The 16541-nt window shown below is 41.9% G+C and overlaps 1 protein-coding gene across 25 annotated transcripts in view; it reads left to right on the forward strand.

Annotated features, from left to right (window-relative positions):
* REV1 (REV1 DNA directed polymerase) overlaps window positions 1-16541 on the forward strand; it is a 95018-nt gene that overhangs the window by 13325 nt on the left and 65152 nt on the right. For 15 of the 25 annotated variants that reach the window (XR_016229158.1, XR_016229159.1, XR_016229160.1 and 12 more), the window contains exons 2-3: window positions 9140-9203; window positions 10844-10970. Coding sequence is in view for 15 of the 25 variants with exons in the window: in XM_089325980.1 (XP_089182106.1) it covers window positions 9150-9203; window positions 10844-10970 (181 nt within the window). In the remaining 10 variants the exon portion in view is untranslated. Of the gene's footprint in view, window positions 1-9139; window positions 9247-10843; window positions 10971-16541 lie in introns of those variants that run through there. The other 10 variants (XR_016229161.1, XM_089325984.1, XM_070068726.2 and 7 more) reach the window with 4 other exon arrangements.

The following is a 16541-nucleotide window of genomic DNA, read 5'->3' on the forward strand; positions in this document are numbered from 1 at the left end:
ATCTGCTGGTTCTTTCACTAAATGGCCGCAAAGGTCACAGCTGCATCAAGCCGAAGCCAGTAAACTAGAGCTTCTTAGGGGTCTCCCACGTGGGTCAGGGGCCCAATTGGTTGGGTCATCTTCCACTGCTGTCCTTGGTGCATTAGCAGGGAACTGGGTCAGAAGTGGAGCATCTAGGGCTTGAACCAGTGCCCTTATGGGATGCAGGCAGTGGCTTAACCCAGTATACCTTGTAGGCAAGGGGTGAATTTTTTAGACGGTAATTTCACCCTCCTTTCTATTTTCTGTATTCTACTCTGCAGTAAATATTTATTGCTTTTATAAATAGAGCAGGAAAAAATTTTTGAGAAGACATGCACCTAGTAAGACTTAATGCTTAGCGTGACAGAACAGTTTATAAATGTAAATTGGATTGGGGCATAATTGAGAATGGCCCAAGAAAAGATGGAGAAGTTCAAGAAAAGTCTTAAATACCAAAGCCTGTAATTTTTCCTTTGGATAATGGTGTATACTACTTGTGTTTGATGGATTAAAATACTTTTGAGTTCTGGTATTGATCAAGATGGTATCTAATTTAGTACAGGAATTGTTTCATTGTAACAGGAAAATGTTTCAGTGTGCTGAAGGAGAGAAAACAACATGTAAAAAGGGCTTAGTTAAGGTAGGAATAAAATGTAACCTAAATTTCTTGAACTTTTATGGTTTTTTAAAACTAACTTCAGTACATTAAATATAATGCTTACACCCATCACTTGTTAAAATGTAAACTGTAAGCAAGTGTATGCTGAAGACTACAACCAGTGACTGTGCTTCTGTGAAAGTTGTTGTAAAGGCACTTTTACCTGGTTGTCTGATTTTTTTTTTTTTTTTGTACTTTTTTAGAAGATTATGTATGTGAAGGGCTGAGTGACAGGGAGAGACAGATCTTTCCATCTGCTGGTTTATTCCCCCAAATGGCCGCAATGACCTGGGGCTGGACCAAGCCAAAGCCAGGAGCCTAGAGTCCCATCTGGGTCACTCATGTGAGTCCCATCTGGGTCACTCATGTGGGTGTCAGGGGCCCAAACACGTGAGCCATCTTTGACTACTTTCCTAGGTGAATTAGCGGAGAGCTGGAGTGCAATTGGAGCAGCTCATACTCAGAGTGGTGAAATACAGGCTGTCTACCTTGAAGTGGCAGCTTAACCTGCTGTTCCACAATGGCTGTCCTTGTTTTGTTTCAAGTAGCTTGTTCAGAGTCTCTTTAAAGTAAAAACTTGACTATAGTATGTAGAAAGTAGTTGTATTTTACTGGATTATGAATTATTTTCTTTTAAGATAGATTTATTTATTTGAAAGTCAGAGTTACACAGAGAGGAGGAGAGGCAGAGAGAGAGAGAGGTCTTCCATGCACTGGTTCAGTCCCCAATTGGGCCAGCGCCGCAGCTCACTAGGCTAATCCTCCGCCTTGTGGTGCCAGCACACTGGGTTCTAGTCCCGGTCGGGGCGCCGGATTCTGTCCCGGTTGCCCCTCTTCCAGGCCAGCTCTCTGCTGTGGCCAGGGAGTGCAGTGGAGGATGGCCCAAGTGCTTGGGCCCTGCACCCCACGGGAGACCAGGATAAGTACCTGGCTCCTGCCATCGGATCAGCGCAGTGTGCCGGCCACAGCGCGCCGGCTGCGGCGGCCATTGGAGGGTGAACCAACGGCAAAGGAAGACCTTTCTCTCTGGCTCTCTCTCTCTCTCTCTCTGTCCACTCTGCCTGTCAAAAAACAAACAAACAAACAAACAAACCAAAAAACCCCAATTGGCCGCAATGGCCAGAGCTGTGCCGATCCAGAGCCAGGAGCTTCTTCTGGGTCTCTCACATGGGTTCAAGGGCCCAAGAACTTGGGCCATCTTCCACTGCTTTCCCAGGCCCCAGCAGAGAGCTGGATTGGAAATGGAACAGCTGAAACTCTAACTGGTGCCCATATGGGATGCCGGCATGGCAGTTGGCAGCTTTACCCACTGTTGCCACAGTGCCTGCCCCTGAGTTATGAATTATGTTGTGCCCTTAAAACCTTAGCAATCTGAGAACGTTAGCCTTAGTTAAAGATGTTGTATGTCCTTGGGTCAAAAATGTAAAAATAGCTGTATTTTTTTGTATCTAAATGTTACATAAAAAGCTGTTTATTTTACTATTTAAAGACAAAGTAAGAGCACACTGGAGCAGAGGTTGTTAGACTCCGCATCTGTGTGCCAGTACTTTTATTTAGTCACTCATAAGGGCAATGCATGGTTCTGAAAGTGCGTTTGCACGTGTCCTCCCATTGCCCCCACTTCCAAGAGAAAAAAAATCTCAGGTACCACTGTACACAGTTCTTGGAGAGGTGGACTCTTCCCAGCTTTGCATTCCAGCTGAACATCCCCATTAACTCTTCTCTATAGTTTTCCAATCTCTGATCCTAGCTGCCTATGGAATGTTTCCAGCTTCAGAGTTCATTTTTTTCTTTTCTTTTTTAAACTTGTCTCTTCTAAAATTTTTTAAAAAATTTCAATAGAATACATATATATAGGGGCCGGCACTGTGGTGTAGTAGGATCAGCATCTGCGTGTGGTACCAGCATCCCATATGGGTGCCGGTTTGAGTCTAGGCTGCTCCACTTCTGATCCAGCTCTCTGCTAATGGCCTGGGAAAGCAGTAGAAGATGGCCAAAGTGCTTGGGCCCCTGCACTCACATGGGAGATCTTGAAGAAACTCTTGGCTTTTGGCTTTGGGTAGGCCCAGCTACGGCCATTGTGGCCATTAGGAGAATGAACCTGTGGATGGAAGACCTATCTCTCTCCTACTCTCTGTAACTGCCTCTCAAGTAAATAAATAAATCTTCAGAAAAAATGCATATAACATAAACATTGACTATTAACCATTTTATATATACAATTCACATCATCCATTTAAAAAAATTTTTTTTTTTTATTTGAAAGCGTTATGGGGGCTGTAGGGGAGAAAATCTTCCACTCACTGGTTCACTCCCCAGATGGCTGCAATGGCTGGGTCTGTGCTAGGCCGAGATCAAGAGTCACCAGCTTCATCTGCGTCTTGTGGGTGGCAGTGCCCAAGTGATTGGGCCATCTGCTGCTGCTTTTCCCAGACCCATGGCAGGAAGCTGGATTGAAAGTTGAGCAGCCTGAGACTGGCGCTGTGTAGGCTAAGCCTCTGCCTGCAGCGCTGGCATTCCATATGGGTGCTGGTTCATATCCTGGCTGTTCCACTTCCAGTCCAGCTCTGCTTCTGGCCTGGGAAAGCAGTGGAACATGGCTCAAATGCTTGGGCCCCTGCACCCATGTGGGAGGCCTGAAGAAACTCGTGGCTTCAGATCTGCTCAGCTCCGGCTGTTGTGGCTGTTTGCGGAGTGAAATAGATGAAAGACCTTTCTCTCTGTCTCTCCCTGTCTTTAACTTTGTCTCTCAAATGAATAAATAAAATCTTTTTATTAAAAATAAGTGAGCTGGTGTTGCGGCTCACTAGGCTAATCCTCCGCCTTGCGGTGCCAGCACACTGGGTTCTAGTCCCGGTCGGGGCGCCGGATTCTGTCCCGGTTGCCCCTCTTCCAGGCCAGCTCTCTGCTGTGGCCAGGGAGTGCAGTGGAGGATGGCCCAAGTGCTTGGGTCCTGCACCCCATGGGAGACCAGGAGAAGCACCTAGCTCCTGCCTTCGGATCAGCGCGGTGCGCCGGCCCCGGCGGCCATTGGAGGGTGAACCAACAGCAAAGGAAGACCTTTCTCTCTGTCTCTCTCTCTCACTGTCCACTCTGCCTGTCAGAAAAAAAAATAAATAAATAAGTGGAGCAATCTGGACACGAACCAGCACCCATATATGGGGTGCCAACATTGCCAGTACGAGTCTTTACCTGCTGTACCACAGCACCGACTCACCCATTTTTTATATTAGTTTTTGAAAGCCAATAATTGGCTCCTCTGTAAGTTGGCAGGTTATCCTAAATTGTACATTGTAGTTTTTTAAACTTTTAAAACTTTCCAGCCGGTGCTGCTGCTCATTGGGCTAATCCTCTGCCTGTGGCACCAGCACCCCGGGTTCTAGACCCGGTCAGGGTGCCGGATTCTGTCCTGGTTGCTCCTCTTCCAGTCCATCTCTCTGCTGTGGCCCGGGAGGGCAGTGGAGGATGGCCCAAGTCCTTGTGCCCTGAACCCACATGGGCGACCAGGAGGAAGCATGTGGCTCCTGGCTTCAGATCGGCGCAGCGAGCCGGCCGTAGCAACCATTTGGGGGGTGAACCAACAGAAATGGAAGACCTTTCTCTCTGTCTCTATCTCTCATTGTCCACTCTGCCTGTAAAAAAAAAAAAAAAAAACTTTCCTCAGTGTCATCAAGCACCGTGGAATTAGATTGGCATCCCAGACTCCAAGAGTTTTCTCTGAAAATAAGAAGGTAGGTTTTTACAAGTCTAGCTTGGTGATTAAATGGCTTATCAATATAGAGCCACCTCTTAGTAGATTTAGTCAAGAGGACATGAAGTCCCAGAGACTGCTGTGAACAGAGGATGAAAATAAGGAGTGTGTTGTTTCTGAGAGAGTTTCCTGACTCATTGCCCTCCTTCATTATCAGGAAGGTCCTGTGTGAAGAAGCAGGTATGTAGAGTAGGAACATTTCAACATTCCCCTGGATGAGGCTAGAGAGGCATTAGGAGAGCCTTTTTTGGAGTGGAGGGGGGCCCTTACTAGTTAGCAGAAACATAAACCTTCATTTCATAATGCATCACAGTTTGCAAGTGTGGATATTTCTGTTAGCTTCTTCTGATTCCTCTAAATGACTTAAAATTATTTCCATCTGTTGTGGGTACTTGTTAGGTCAGAAGTGTATGTTATTTGCTAATCCTGTCTAGGTACCACTTTTTGGGGAGGGGATTTCTATCACAGTGCTGTCTGTTAAAACAATTAGCACATAATTTGATTGCAATTTTTTGGAAAGAAGCTTTTAAGGAAGAGAAAAGATTGATAGGATTAAACTAAATATGTAAGGTACTGTTTAATTATTGATACATTGGGACACTCTCCTTGGGACATAATACTGTGTTGCTGCCATACAAGTTGGTTACATACTAGTTGATTGTCTTCCACAAGTATTTATTGACTTCTTGTGATACATAAGATTAATGGCAGTTTTATATGTATCAGTATTTTTCATATTTTCATTATATAATATTTTGAGTATTACAAGGAGATGCATGGGGGTCTGAGTGAAGTGTGAACAATGGGTATCAACCAAAGTGTTGACAAACCTGTGTATTGTTTCCATGCTGTCAGAGTCTCCCTTTTATTTGCTAGAAGGCCTTGCTGAATGCCAGATACAGGCTTTTACCCAGCATTAAAGGGGAGTGGCATGGAGTTCCTTGGGTGCTCGAGGATTCCCTGCTGTCATGCACACACTTGTCCTGCCCCAAATCCTTGCCCTTAAGTTTGTACGTAGGGCTGGTGTTGCCTTGCCTTGTGCTCAGTTCTTTTTAGGCTGTAACGCTAGGACTCTTGTCTTCTATCTTCTTGAACATAGTGAGCATAGTTATTTTAAAATCTGTTAAATTTGGCACCTACAGTCTCTGTATGCCTGTTTATTTTGTTTTATTGGTTCTTACTCATGTAATCTTAACTTCTGTGTGCCTGGTTATTTTTATTTGAGTGCCAACATTATACAAGGGGACTTCAAAAGTGAATGGAAAATTGAATTAAGAGATATATTTATTTTGGGTGCAAGAAAATCTTGAAATCCATGCATATCTTTTTCATAGTGCATGTTTTCCATAAACTTTTGGAAGACTCACTCATGTTTGCAAAAATTATTTGTAGGAATATGTGAAGTTTAGAATGTTGTCATCATCTTCCATATAGAATTCACATTTGCTTCTGCCACCATGTGCCTTAGGGCACTGGAAGTTCAGGGTCACCTTAATCTGCTTTCAAAGATTGAGACGATGCAGGATTTGGTTTCTCTGTAGTTTGGTCTGTTTTCAGTTTACCTTTGTTCCTAGGGTTCTAATCCTAGTGGAGATCTGTAGCTTTGGAAGACTTTTGGGGTCCCCCCCCCTTTTTTTTTAAGCACAGTGTTTGTCCATGACATTGCCCAGGCTCTCAGCCACTCTTCTAGAATTGCTAAATAGCCTCAGGAGGAAAAGCAGTCTCATTTTGGAGAGCAGTTAGTGAAGGTGTCAGATCTCTTCTGTAGAGTTTTGTCTTCTTGATTCTTGACCAGCAGTCTTTTATTATTTGCTAACCCTTCCATACCTTGGACATTTTTCAAAAACAATGTTTTTGTCTATCTTTCCTCTTGGTCAGCAGGAGGGTTGGTCTATTTCATTATTTGTTGTGGGGTTTTCTTTTCTTCTTCTTTTTTTAAAGATTTATTTATTTTATTTGTGAGGCAGAGGGCAGAGCCAGTTCACTCGCCAGATGGCCGCATGGCCGGAGCTGAGCCGATTGGAAGTCAGGAGTGAGCCAGGAGCTTCTTCCAGATCTCACACACGAGCTCAGGGTCCCAAGGACATGGGGCATCCTCTACTGCTTTCCCAGGCCACAGCAGAGAGTGGGATTGGAAATGGAGCAGCCGGGACTCGAACCAGAGCCCCATATGGGATGCTAGCACTGCAGGTAGCAGCTTTACCCACTAAGCCGCAGTGCTGGTCCTGAGGGATTTTCTTTCTTTCTTTCTTTTTTTTTTTTAAGATTTATTTATTTATTTGAAATTCAGAGTTACACAGAGAGAGGAGAGGCAGAGAGAGAGAGGTCTTCCACCCGTTGGTTCACTCCCCAATTGGCCACAATAGCTGGAGCTGCGCCGATCTTAAGCCAGGAGCAAGGAGCCTCCTCCGGGTCTCCCACGCAGGTACAGGGGCCCGAGGACTCTGGCCATCCTCCACTGCCCTCCCAGGCCACAGCAGAGAGCTGGATCAGAAGTGGAGCAGCCAGGTCCTGAACCGGCGCCCATATGGGGTGCTGGCACTGCAGGTGGCGGTTTTACCTGCTACACCACAGCGCCGGTCCTACTGAGAGGTTTAGAATGTATAAAATGAAATAGGGTTTTGTCACCCTCACCCCCTCTCGCAGTCTTTTGTCTTAAGCTTTGGGTCAGTAGAGTTCTACTGTTCATGGGTCAAATTAGATGGGAATGATTGAATTATAGCTTTCCTTGTTCATTCTTCCTTTTACCTTCCAAAGCTTCTAACATTGTCTGGGATACTCTCATTACTGTGTTTTGAGGAAAGAACCTTTAGTATCTTTGGTTTTTATCATGACTTCTTTTCATATCTATCCTAATGTAACCATCAAGAAAATTTTAATGTTAGCCTTTTGCTGTTAAACACCCCATGGATCTTAAATAAATGGGCTCTTAGGTAAATGGGCAAATGAAGTGAACTTTTAAAATTTATTTTACTTTCCTGTAGCAGATTAATAGTTGTATCTAATTATTTTGAGTCTGTATCCTTAGTGTGTAATGACTGGTACTCCCAAACTCTAATTGTAAGAGGTGTATAGATTCAGAATTTATATGAAGGCAGGAGCTGTATGTTAACACATTTCTTAAACTAGATAAGGGATGAAGTCTTCAGAGACTAGACAAAATGAGCCTCTGGAAAAGAAAAGAAATATTTAACAGAAAACACAGCAGTTCTCTCCTCAGGGTTAACAGTTTGCCTGCTGTTCTCAGAGCACTTCCACATGCCCCTGACACATTAATATTATTTTGTCTCTCTAATGGAACTTAAGTCTTTGAGAATATTTCCGCAAATCTTTCTGGCGTCTTCTAGGTATAGAAAAATTTACAATTATTAATATAGTAAAAATGTATTACTAAATTAATGTAGTAAAAATGTAGTGAAAATGTTAAAATTAATATAGTGAAAATTCCTAATTAAGTTAAAAAAAAACTAAATCCTGTACTATACTAAAAATAATTGAAAGTATCTATCAATATGTATGGACAAAGGTTGTGTTTTAAGGCAGTGTTAAGTAAAATATTCTTATAAATTGTATTAAAACTTTTTGACTTTGAATAGTATATAAGGCTTCATATGACAAAGCTTTAAAATGGTTACCAGAATTAAAAATGTCTGAGTGGAAGTCTTCCAGTACTTTTGTGAAGGGTAATGGAATTGTGTCCCAAGGTGTAACCAGTTAAGAATTTAACTTTGCAGGGAGTTCCATGAGGTGCTTGCTTTGACTTAGGAATCCTTTTATATTGCTATAGCCACTGAGTCAGCTGCTGCTTAAGATGAGCCATCGTTGGGTCATCTTGGAGGTTTTATAGTAGAGAAAGACAGATTTACCGTTTTAATAGTTAATGATCCTTTTTCTGCGTCATGTCGTCTATGACAAATACATTTTTGTATTTGTTTTATTTATTTGAAGGGCAGAGAGAGACACAGAGATCTTTTATCTGATGGTTCACTTCCCAATGCTCACAACAACTGGGGATCTCAGTCTGGATCTCCCTTGTGGGTGGCAGGGACCCAAGTAGTTACTTGAGCTGTCACTTGCCTCCTCCCAGAATGTACATTAATAGGAAATTGGATTTGAAGTGGAGCCAGGATTTGAACCTAGGGACTTCTCTATGAAATGTAGGTTTTCCAAGTGGTAACTTAACTATTATACCAAAAACTTGGACCAGTATATTGTTTGGGTTGACATTTTAAAGGGTGGTCCCCCCCCCCCCCCCCCCCGAATAGTTGAATTATGCTATGAGTAACACTATTTAAGTGTCTGGGAAAGACAGACCTTAAGATCAATAATGTGGGGCAGTTAATGAATTAATAGTGATTAATTATTAACAGAATTAATAGTAACAAGTTATGTAGGCATGATCATGTTAGTTGAATTTGATTATGTTTTATATAGATGGGTGTTAGGATTGGTATTCAGAATACATAAAAATTTTTCCTGTTTGAAATTTATAATTTAAACATTGTGCTTACATAGGAGAATGTTTTAGGAACAAATTTTACTTGTAAAGAATGGGAATGTTACTTTCTGGAAAAAAGTTTACTGTACTTTTGACTTTCATTAATTGAACATTTGGATTTATTTTAATTTCTTCCTCTTTCTTGATATTAAAATATGTCAGGAATACATCATGTTATAAAATTGACATATTTTTTTCTTCCCTAATGCAGAAGCTCCACCATGAGGCGAGGTGGATGGAGGAAACGAGCTGAAAATGATGGCTGGGAAAAATGGGTGTGTTTTAAAAGAATAAAAATAATTATTTTGAACTGTCTAGGTATTTCGCTCTCTTTTTTTTTTTTTTTTTTAGTTTATATAATGGTTTAAAGCATTTTCTAAATTGTAAATCGCTTTAGATACCACCTCACAATTTCACAGTGTTTCATATACCTTAATGGTGTTCATAAACTTTAACCCCTAAATCTTACTCTCAGGGATTTTTATCCTAAGGAAATAACTATGCTAGCATACAAAACTTTAGTGAGAATGTTTTTATTGCAATGTTATTAACAAAGCTAAGAAACAGGAAAACACATACATATCCAATAATAGGGAACTATTCGAATAAAGGACTGTCAAATAAGTTATTTATTGGGGCACACTGTGCAGTTGTTATTTAGCCATATATGTGTGTATATTTAAAGTTTTATTTATTTGAAAGGCAAAATGACAGAAATGGGGAGAGAAAGAGATCTTCCATCTGCTGGTTGACTCCCCAAATGGCTGCAGTGGCCTGGGATTAGGCCAGGCTAATGCCAGGAGCCAAGCACTCCATCTTGGTCTCCCACATGGGTGGCAGGGGCTCACATATTTGGGCCAGCCTCTGCTGCTTTCCTAGGTACATTAACAGGGAGCTGAATTGGAAGTATAGCAGCTGGGACTCAAAACAGCGCTGTGATACTGGATGCCAGCATCATAGCAGCAGTTTAACCTACTGTGCCACAATGCTGATCTGCAGCTGTGTAGTTCTTGAGGTAGAATGATAGTCTTGATTAAAGCAGTGTGTTAAAAAAGTATGATCCTATTTTTGTAAAACCTCTATGCTCTGAGACACAAAAATAATGTTTGAAAATACCCCAAAATGTTAATGAATGGAGTCATTCCAGTTTTAATTTACTTCTTTATACTTTCTACAGTTTCTGAAAATTCTGAAAAAGTAATATTTTAATAAAGACTAAAAACAATTTCTATTTTGGAAAAGTATGGGTCACTTGTAGCCACTTACAGCTTTAATTTAAAGACCTTATGATTCAGATCAATCAGGCTTAATTATTTCAAGATTAGAAAAGGTATAGTCGAATTCACTTACCTAAAGGTGTTTAGCAAAAATGATAATTTTTAAAATATTCCTTCTGAGGTTGGTATTATCTGATGAAAGTTTTTATACTATCATAATAGATAGGTTGATGAAATCCAGAATTTATCCTGAGTCATTCATTGTTTCCTTATTGCTTTATTTTACCTGAAGTAATTCATCTTAAGCTCCCTATGTATAAGAGATAGTGGAATCCGGTTTAGAATGTGCTGTTAGATCACTTGTCAAATATCTGATTTGTTTAAACATTGGTATGTAATTATTTATGAAAGATTACTTATGTAAGAACAATGTTTTGTGGAATTAAATTTTTCCTCTCTTTAACATTAACTTACTCTAAAAATGTAGTAAAATTGTGAAAAACTGTGTTCAGAAAAGTTTTTTTTGCTGTATGTGTTGTTACTATGCCTTGTGGTTTGTGTGTAGGAGGTCATTAGGGTACTAGCACAGCATAAGGAGCTTTTATGTGTTATTACTTTAAATATATTCAATTTTAAAAATTAGGTGGAAGAAAGTAGGTGGAATTTTTGTGATTGGTTTACCTTTTCTTTAATTCTAGGGTGGTTATATGGCTGCCAAGGTCCAGAAGTTGGAAGAACAGTTTCGATCAGATGCTGCTATGCAGAAGGATGGGACTTCATCTTCGATTTTTAGTGGAGTTGCCATCTATGTTAATGGATTTACAGGTTGAGTACTTTCTATTTTGGGTACCTTACTTTGGCATGCATTTTTATTAAGGTTGAGTGATTTATTTAAGCTTGTTTTTAATTATGTGTATAAAATAATTTTAAAGTTGCAAATAATACTGTCTGCTTAGGTAATTCCTCCTCCACTTTTTCTTTCCGTCTACCTTTCCCTATTATCTTTTTATCAAAGAACATATTAAAAAGTCAAATGAGGAGTGGGCGTTTAGCCTGTTAGTTCAGATCAGCATCCCACTTGGAGTGCCTGAGTTCTGGCTCTGGCTCCTGCTTCTATCTTCCTTCTAATGCAGACACAGATGATGATGATAATGGCTTAAGTAGTTGGTTTTTTAACACCTCTGTGGGAAACCTGGATTTAGTTCCTGGCTCTGGCCATTGCAGGCACGTGGAGAGTGAACCAGCAGAGATGGGAGCTTGCTTTGTCTGTTTTTCTGCCTCTGAAATACATAAATATTTTAAAAATGTAAAATGAAGTTTAAAATGAAAAACACTAGTCCTCTTAAATCGCTGATTGGAAACTTCTTCATAGCATATGAGTGGAGCTTATAAAATGAGCTTCACTATATGGTGTCTGATAAGGGCATTTCATTAGTAAATCTCCAGCTGTAATTATCTGTAGGTCCTGTGTGTGTGAGAGAGAGATCGCAGAGAAGAATCTTTCGCTCTCTTGTGTGCAGAAAGGTATAAACCGTACTGCCTGCTTTTTGAATGTCAGCTTGGAAGGAAAGGGCCAAGTTGCTTACAGTGCAGGAAGTAGAGTTTCACTGAAACTCCCAGTTCTTTTTTTCCTGCTACACCTGTTACTACTGAGTCCAGTGTCTGGAGAGGTAGAGTAGTCTTTTCTTTCTGAATAGGGGAAGAAATTTGGAAATTCTAATTGCCTTTTACACAGAGTTTCAACCATAAACTGTAAGACTTGTCTATATTGTATTCATTTGGAGTTGCCTGATGCCTCTGTTTCATGAGTTTCTGTTTTCCTGACATCATGCATTCTTTTTATCTTTTTCTGATCTACAGTCATTTTTCACTGACTTTTTTTATTTAAAGACTTATTGAGAGAAAGAGAGAGAGAGATTGATCTTCCATCTGCTGGTTCACCCCCCAAGTGGCTGCAATGGCCAGAGCTGAGCCAGGCCAAAGCCTGGAGATAGGAGCTACATCTCCATGTCCCATGTGGCTTTCAGGAGGCAAGTGCTTGGGCTGTCTTTCCCTGCTTTTCCCAGAAAAGTAGGTGTCGCTCCCCCTCTTCGTGGAGGAACAACACAGGACCCTGCGCTGTTCTTTCGTCTGCTCGGCCCTCCCCGGGTTTGCTGCTGGTTCTTCCCGGGTTGGCTACTATCCCTTCCACCTCCGTGGAAGGGCAGTTCCCCCTGGCCGCATTCCCCACTTCCGCAGGGGAGCGGCACACCGCCGGCCGGCTTTCTCGGGGGCTGCACGGGTTCCCTTAGATGTTCCCCATAGATGTTCCTGGTGCATGCCGTCTCTCTCCTCCTTTATAGTCCTCCTCCGCCAATCCCAACTCGGCTGAGTACGCTGCTCTCCAATCAGGAGCAAGTCCTACAGTTAATTGGTTGAACTGGAGGCAGCTGTGCGGAAGCTGTTTACTTCTCTCCCAGCGCCATATTGTGGGAGAGCAGATGCATAGAATAAGTCCTAATTCGAGTAACTTAGTCTAGTCCGGATTGCTCCCCACAGTAGGGAGCTGGATTTTAAGTGGAGCAGCCAGGACATGAACTGGTGCCCATATGGGATGCCAGCATCACAGACCACAGCTTTATCTGCTATGCCACAATGCCAGCATCATGCACTGACTGTTGGTTATCAAGTTTACTCTTAAAAGTTTTTCATAATTTTCCTGGAATTTCTTTTCTTATAATCATTTTAATGTATTTTTAAATGAAAGGCTAAAGGCTGGCACGTGGCTCAATAGGCTAATCCTCTGCAATGCGGTGCCAGCACACCGGGTTCTAGTCCCAGTCAGGGCGCCGGATTCTGTCCCGGTTGCCCCTCTTCCAGGCCAGCTCTCAGCTGTGGCCCGGGAGTGCAGTGGAGGATGGCCCAAGTGCTTGGGCCCTGCTCCTGCATAGGAGACCAGGAGAAGCACCTGGCTCCTGGCTTTGGATCAGCGCGGTGTGCCGGCCGCAGCGGCCATTTGGCGGGGTGAACCAACGGTAAAAGGAAGACCTTTCTCTCTGTCTCTCTCTCTCTCACTGTCCACTCTGCCTGTAAAAAATAAAAATAAAAATAAATGAATGCCTAAATATTTGTCAGTGTTCTCTTTTCACCTCTTCTCAGCTAGCTGTTCCCTGTTTATCCTTAAGATTCCCTTCACTGATTGTCGTGCTAGTTTAGGAGGCTGCTCTTGCTAAAGACCTCTGGAACTGAGTCTCCATGTACAGCTGTGCATCTCAGTTTTCATTAGACCTTACAGGATTAAAGTGCTAGCTACGGCCGGCGCCGCAGCTCACTAGGCTAATCCTCCGCCTAGCGGCGCCGGCACACCGGGTTCTAGTCCCGGTTGGGGCGCCGGATTCTGTCCCGGTTGCCCCTCTTCCAGGCCAGCTCTCTGCTGTGGCCAGGGAGTGCAGTGGAGGATGGCCCAGGTGCTTGGGCCCTGCACCCCATGGGAGACCAGGAAAAGCACCTGGCTCCTGGCTCCTGCCATCAGATCAGCGCGGTGCGCCGGCCGCAGCGCGCCAGCCGCGGCCACCATTGGAGGGTGAACCAACGGCAAAGGAAGACCTTTCTCTCTGTCTCTCTCTCTCACTGTCCACTCTGCCTGTTTAAAAAAAAAAAAAAAAAAAAAAGTGCTAGCTACATTTTTCGTTTCATCACTGTTGTATCCTGTTACCTCTGCAGTGATTGGGCAGAACCATTCAGTAAATATTTGCTGCAGTGAAGCTAAGAATTAATTGCTACATGTGACTGGTGTTGTGAGAATTGAGCAAGTCGATTGCAATTAAGACTTTCATTAGGACACCTGACAATGAATTTAGTCTTAATGTTCTCAAAGTGAATGCTGATGCAGCTTTGGGAAGTTCACATGCAGAAAACTTGGCTAGTTCAGGCTTCATGGACTTTTCTAACATATACTATAAAAGATTAAAATTGTTAATAAAAGCAAGCTTCTTGTATTAGCCACCATGGACGTTCCCCATTTATAAAGGTACCCATATTCGTATAAGGAGGAGGAAAGGAGGTTCTTTATGTAGGGGAGAAAAAATGAATGTGACAGTAATTACTTGTGTGATTGGGAATGTGTAATTATCATTTTACTCTTATTAATTTTTTAAGTTTTTTCTTTTAAGATTGATGCATTTGAAAGGCAAGAGTAACAGAGATCTTCCATCTACTGGTTCACTTCCTACATGCCAACAACATGCAGGGCTGGGCAAGACTGAAAACAGGAGCCAAAAACTCCATTCAGGTCTGCTTTGTGGGTGGCAGAGACCCAAGTACTTGGACATCGTCTGCTGCCTCCAAAGTGCATTAGCAAGAAGCTGGATTGAAAGCAAATTGACATTCCTAGATGGGAGTGGCAGCTTCACCTGCTGCCCCAGGACACTGTCACCCCTGCCCTTTTTTTTTTTTTTTTTTTTTTTTTTTTACAACAGGTGAGGCTGGCCTGGAGCTGGGAACCAGGAAAACAATTCACATTTCCCATGTTGGGAGCAGGAATCCAGTTTCTTAATTTTGCAGTGATACACAAATTGGGATAATACGAATTTTTACTTTGAAACATTTTCAGTTTTACTGAAAACTTTGCAACTCTGTACATAAAACAGAATTAACTTCCATATATGTAATTGGCAAGTAGAAAATGATGCTTTAGATGCAGTAGGATAAGTAGGGGATGCTGTTTTTGTTGTCGAGTCTTAATCATGCTCCCTACAGACTTTAATATTGTAAGTTTTCTTGATTACCTGAAAGTTCCCATCTGAGGCTCCTTCATAGCCCCCATCTCTCCCAACCCAATTAGCATTGAACTTGAGCCTAGAGAAAAAGATTCCCCCATCCCCGGGGTACTCTGCCTCTGTCAACCTAGACTGTCTTTCCTACCTCCAAAAAGTGTCTTTTCTTCAATGAGGTTAAGTTCTTATCCGTCCATCCCATTTTTTGAGATAAGTTGTGCATTCACATGAAGTTGTAAGAAATAATTCAGAGATAATGTGAATCCTTTGCTCAGTTTCCCCCCACTGATGACATCTGTGATGCTATCATCTGTTAACTGTGATGAAAGCATCACAGTAGGAGAACTGACCCTGATGCAGTGAAGCTACAAAACCTTCCTGGCAAGGATCCTTCCTGTCGACCTCTTAGACTCACACCTGCTTTTCTCCGCTCATGGCCGCCTCTTAACCCCTGGCAATCTCTGAACTAGTCTACGTTTCTTTAATTTTTTCATTTCAAGAACGTTGTATAGTGGGTGGACATTAGCCTAGCCATTAGGAGGTGTACCATATATGTTCCTTGAGTTTCATTCCCGCTTTGGCTCCTGACTTCCAGCTTGATACTATCGTAGATCATGGGACACAGCAATAATGGCTCAGGCGATTGGCTCTCAGACCTGGGTAGACTAGCGGGATTGGGTTCTCAACTCCCAGCTTCTGCCTGGTCTCCCTCCAGCTCTCCTGGCTGCCCAAGTTCTGGACATTTGTAGAAATGAATCAATGGATGGGAGTTCTCCTTGCCTTCCAAACAAAGTTAAAAGATCTTTAGATGTTGTATAACTAGAAAATACAATATATAACCTTTTGAGATTGGGCTTCAAAAACTTTTTTTTTTTTTTTTTAAATTAAAAAACCTTTTTACTTAACTGACAGATTGGCCTTCTTCCCACTCAGTTTTATTCACTGGAGATACATGAAAGTTGCACATATCACTAATTTTTTCCTTTTTGTTGCTGAGTTGTATTGTGTACCTGAATGTACTATAGCTTAACCATTTACCTGTTAAGGGACATTTGGATTGTTTCCTGTTTTTGGCTTATGAATATTTGTGTATAAGTTTTTGTGTGAACATGAGTGTAATTGATGAGTTATGTGGTGGTTACACCCTTAGTTTTTTTAAGGAACTGCCAAGCTGTTTCCCAAAATGGCTGTACTGTTTTACATTACCATTAGCATGTTTGCATCTGTACTAGCATTTAATGTTTTCTGTTTATCCATTTTAATGGGTATGTAATGATATCTCATTGTGTCTTTCATATGTGTTCCAGTTGCTCTACATCCTCAGCAGTATTTGTTAAGTTCAAGTTTTTTTCGTTTTTTAGTTTAGATAGTATAATGAATGTGTTACTGTGGTTTTCATCTGCATTTACATCTTGGCTAATAATGTTGAACATTTATTCAGGTTTTTTTTCTGTCATTTCATTTTCAGCGAATTGTTTGTTGTAGAGGGTTTTTTTCCTTGTCCATTTTCTTTTCTTTTTTTCTTTCTTTTTTCTTTTTTCGACAGGCAGAGTGGACAGTGAGAGAGAGACAGAGAAAAAGGTCTTCCTTTGCCGTTGGTTCACCCTCTAATGGCCGCTGCGGCCGGCGCACCACGCTGATC

Source organism: Oryctolagus cuniculus, chromosome 2 (assembly GCF_051225735.1).
Source record: "Oryctolagus cuniculus isolate XC-2025 breed Fujian yellow rabbit chromosome 2, ASM5122573v1, whole genome shotgun sequence".
NCBI classification, from domain to species: Eukaryota; Metazoa; Chordata; class Mammalia; order Lagomorpha; family Leporidae; genus Oryctolagus; species Oryctolagus cuniculus.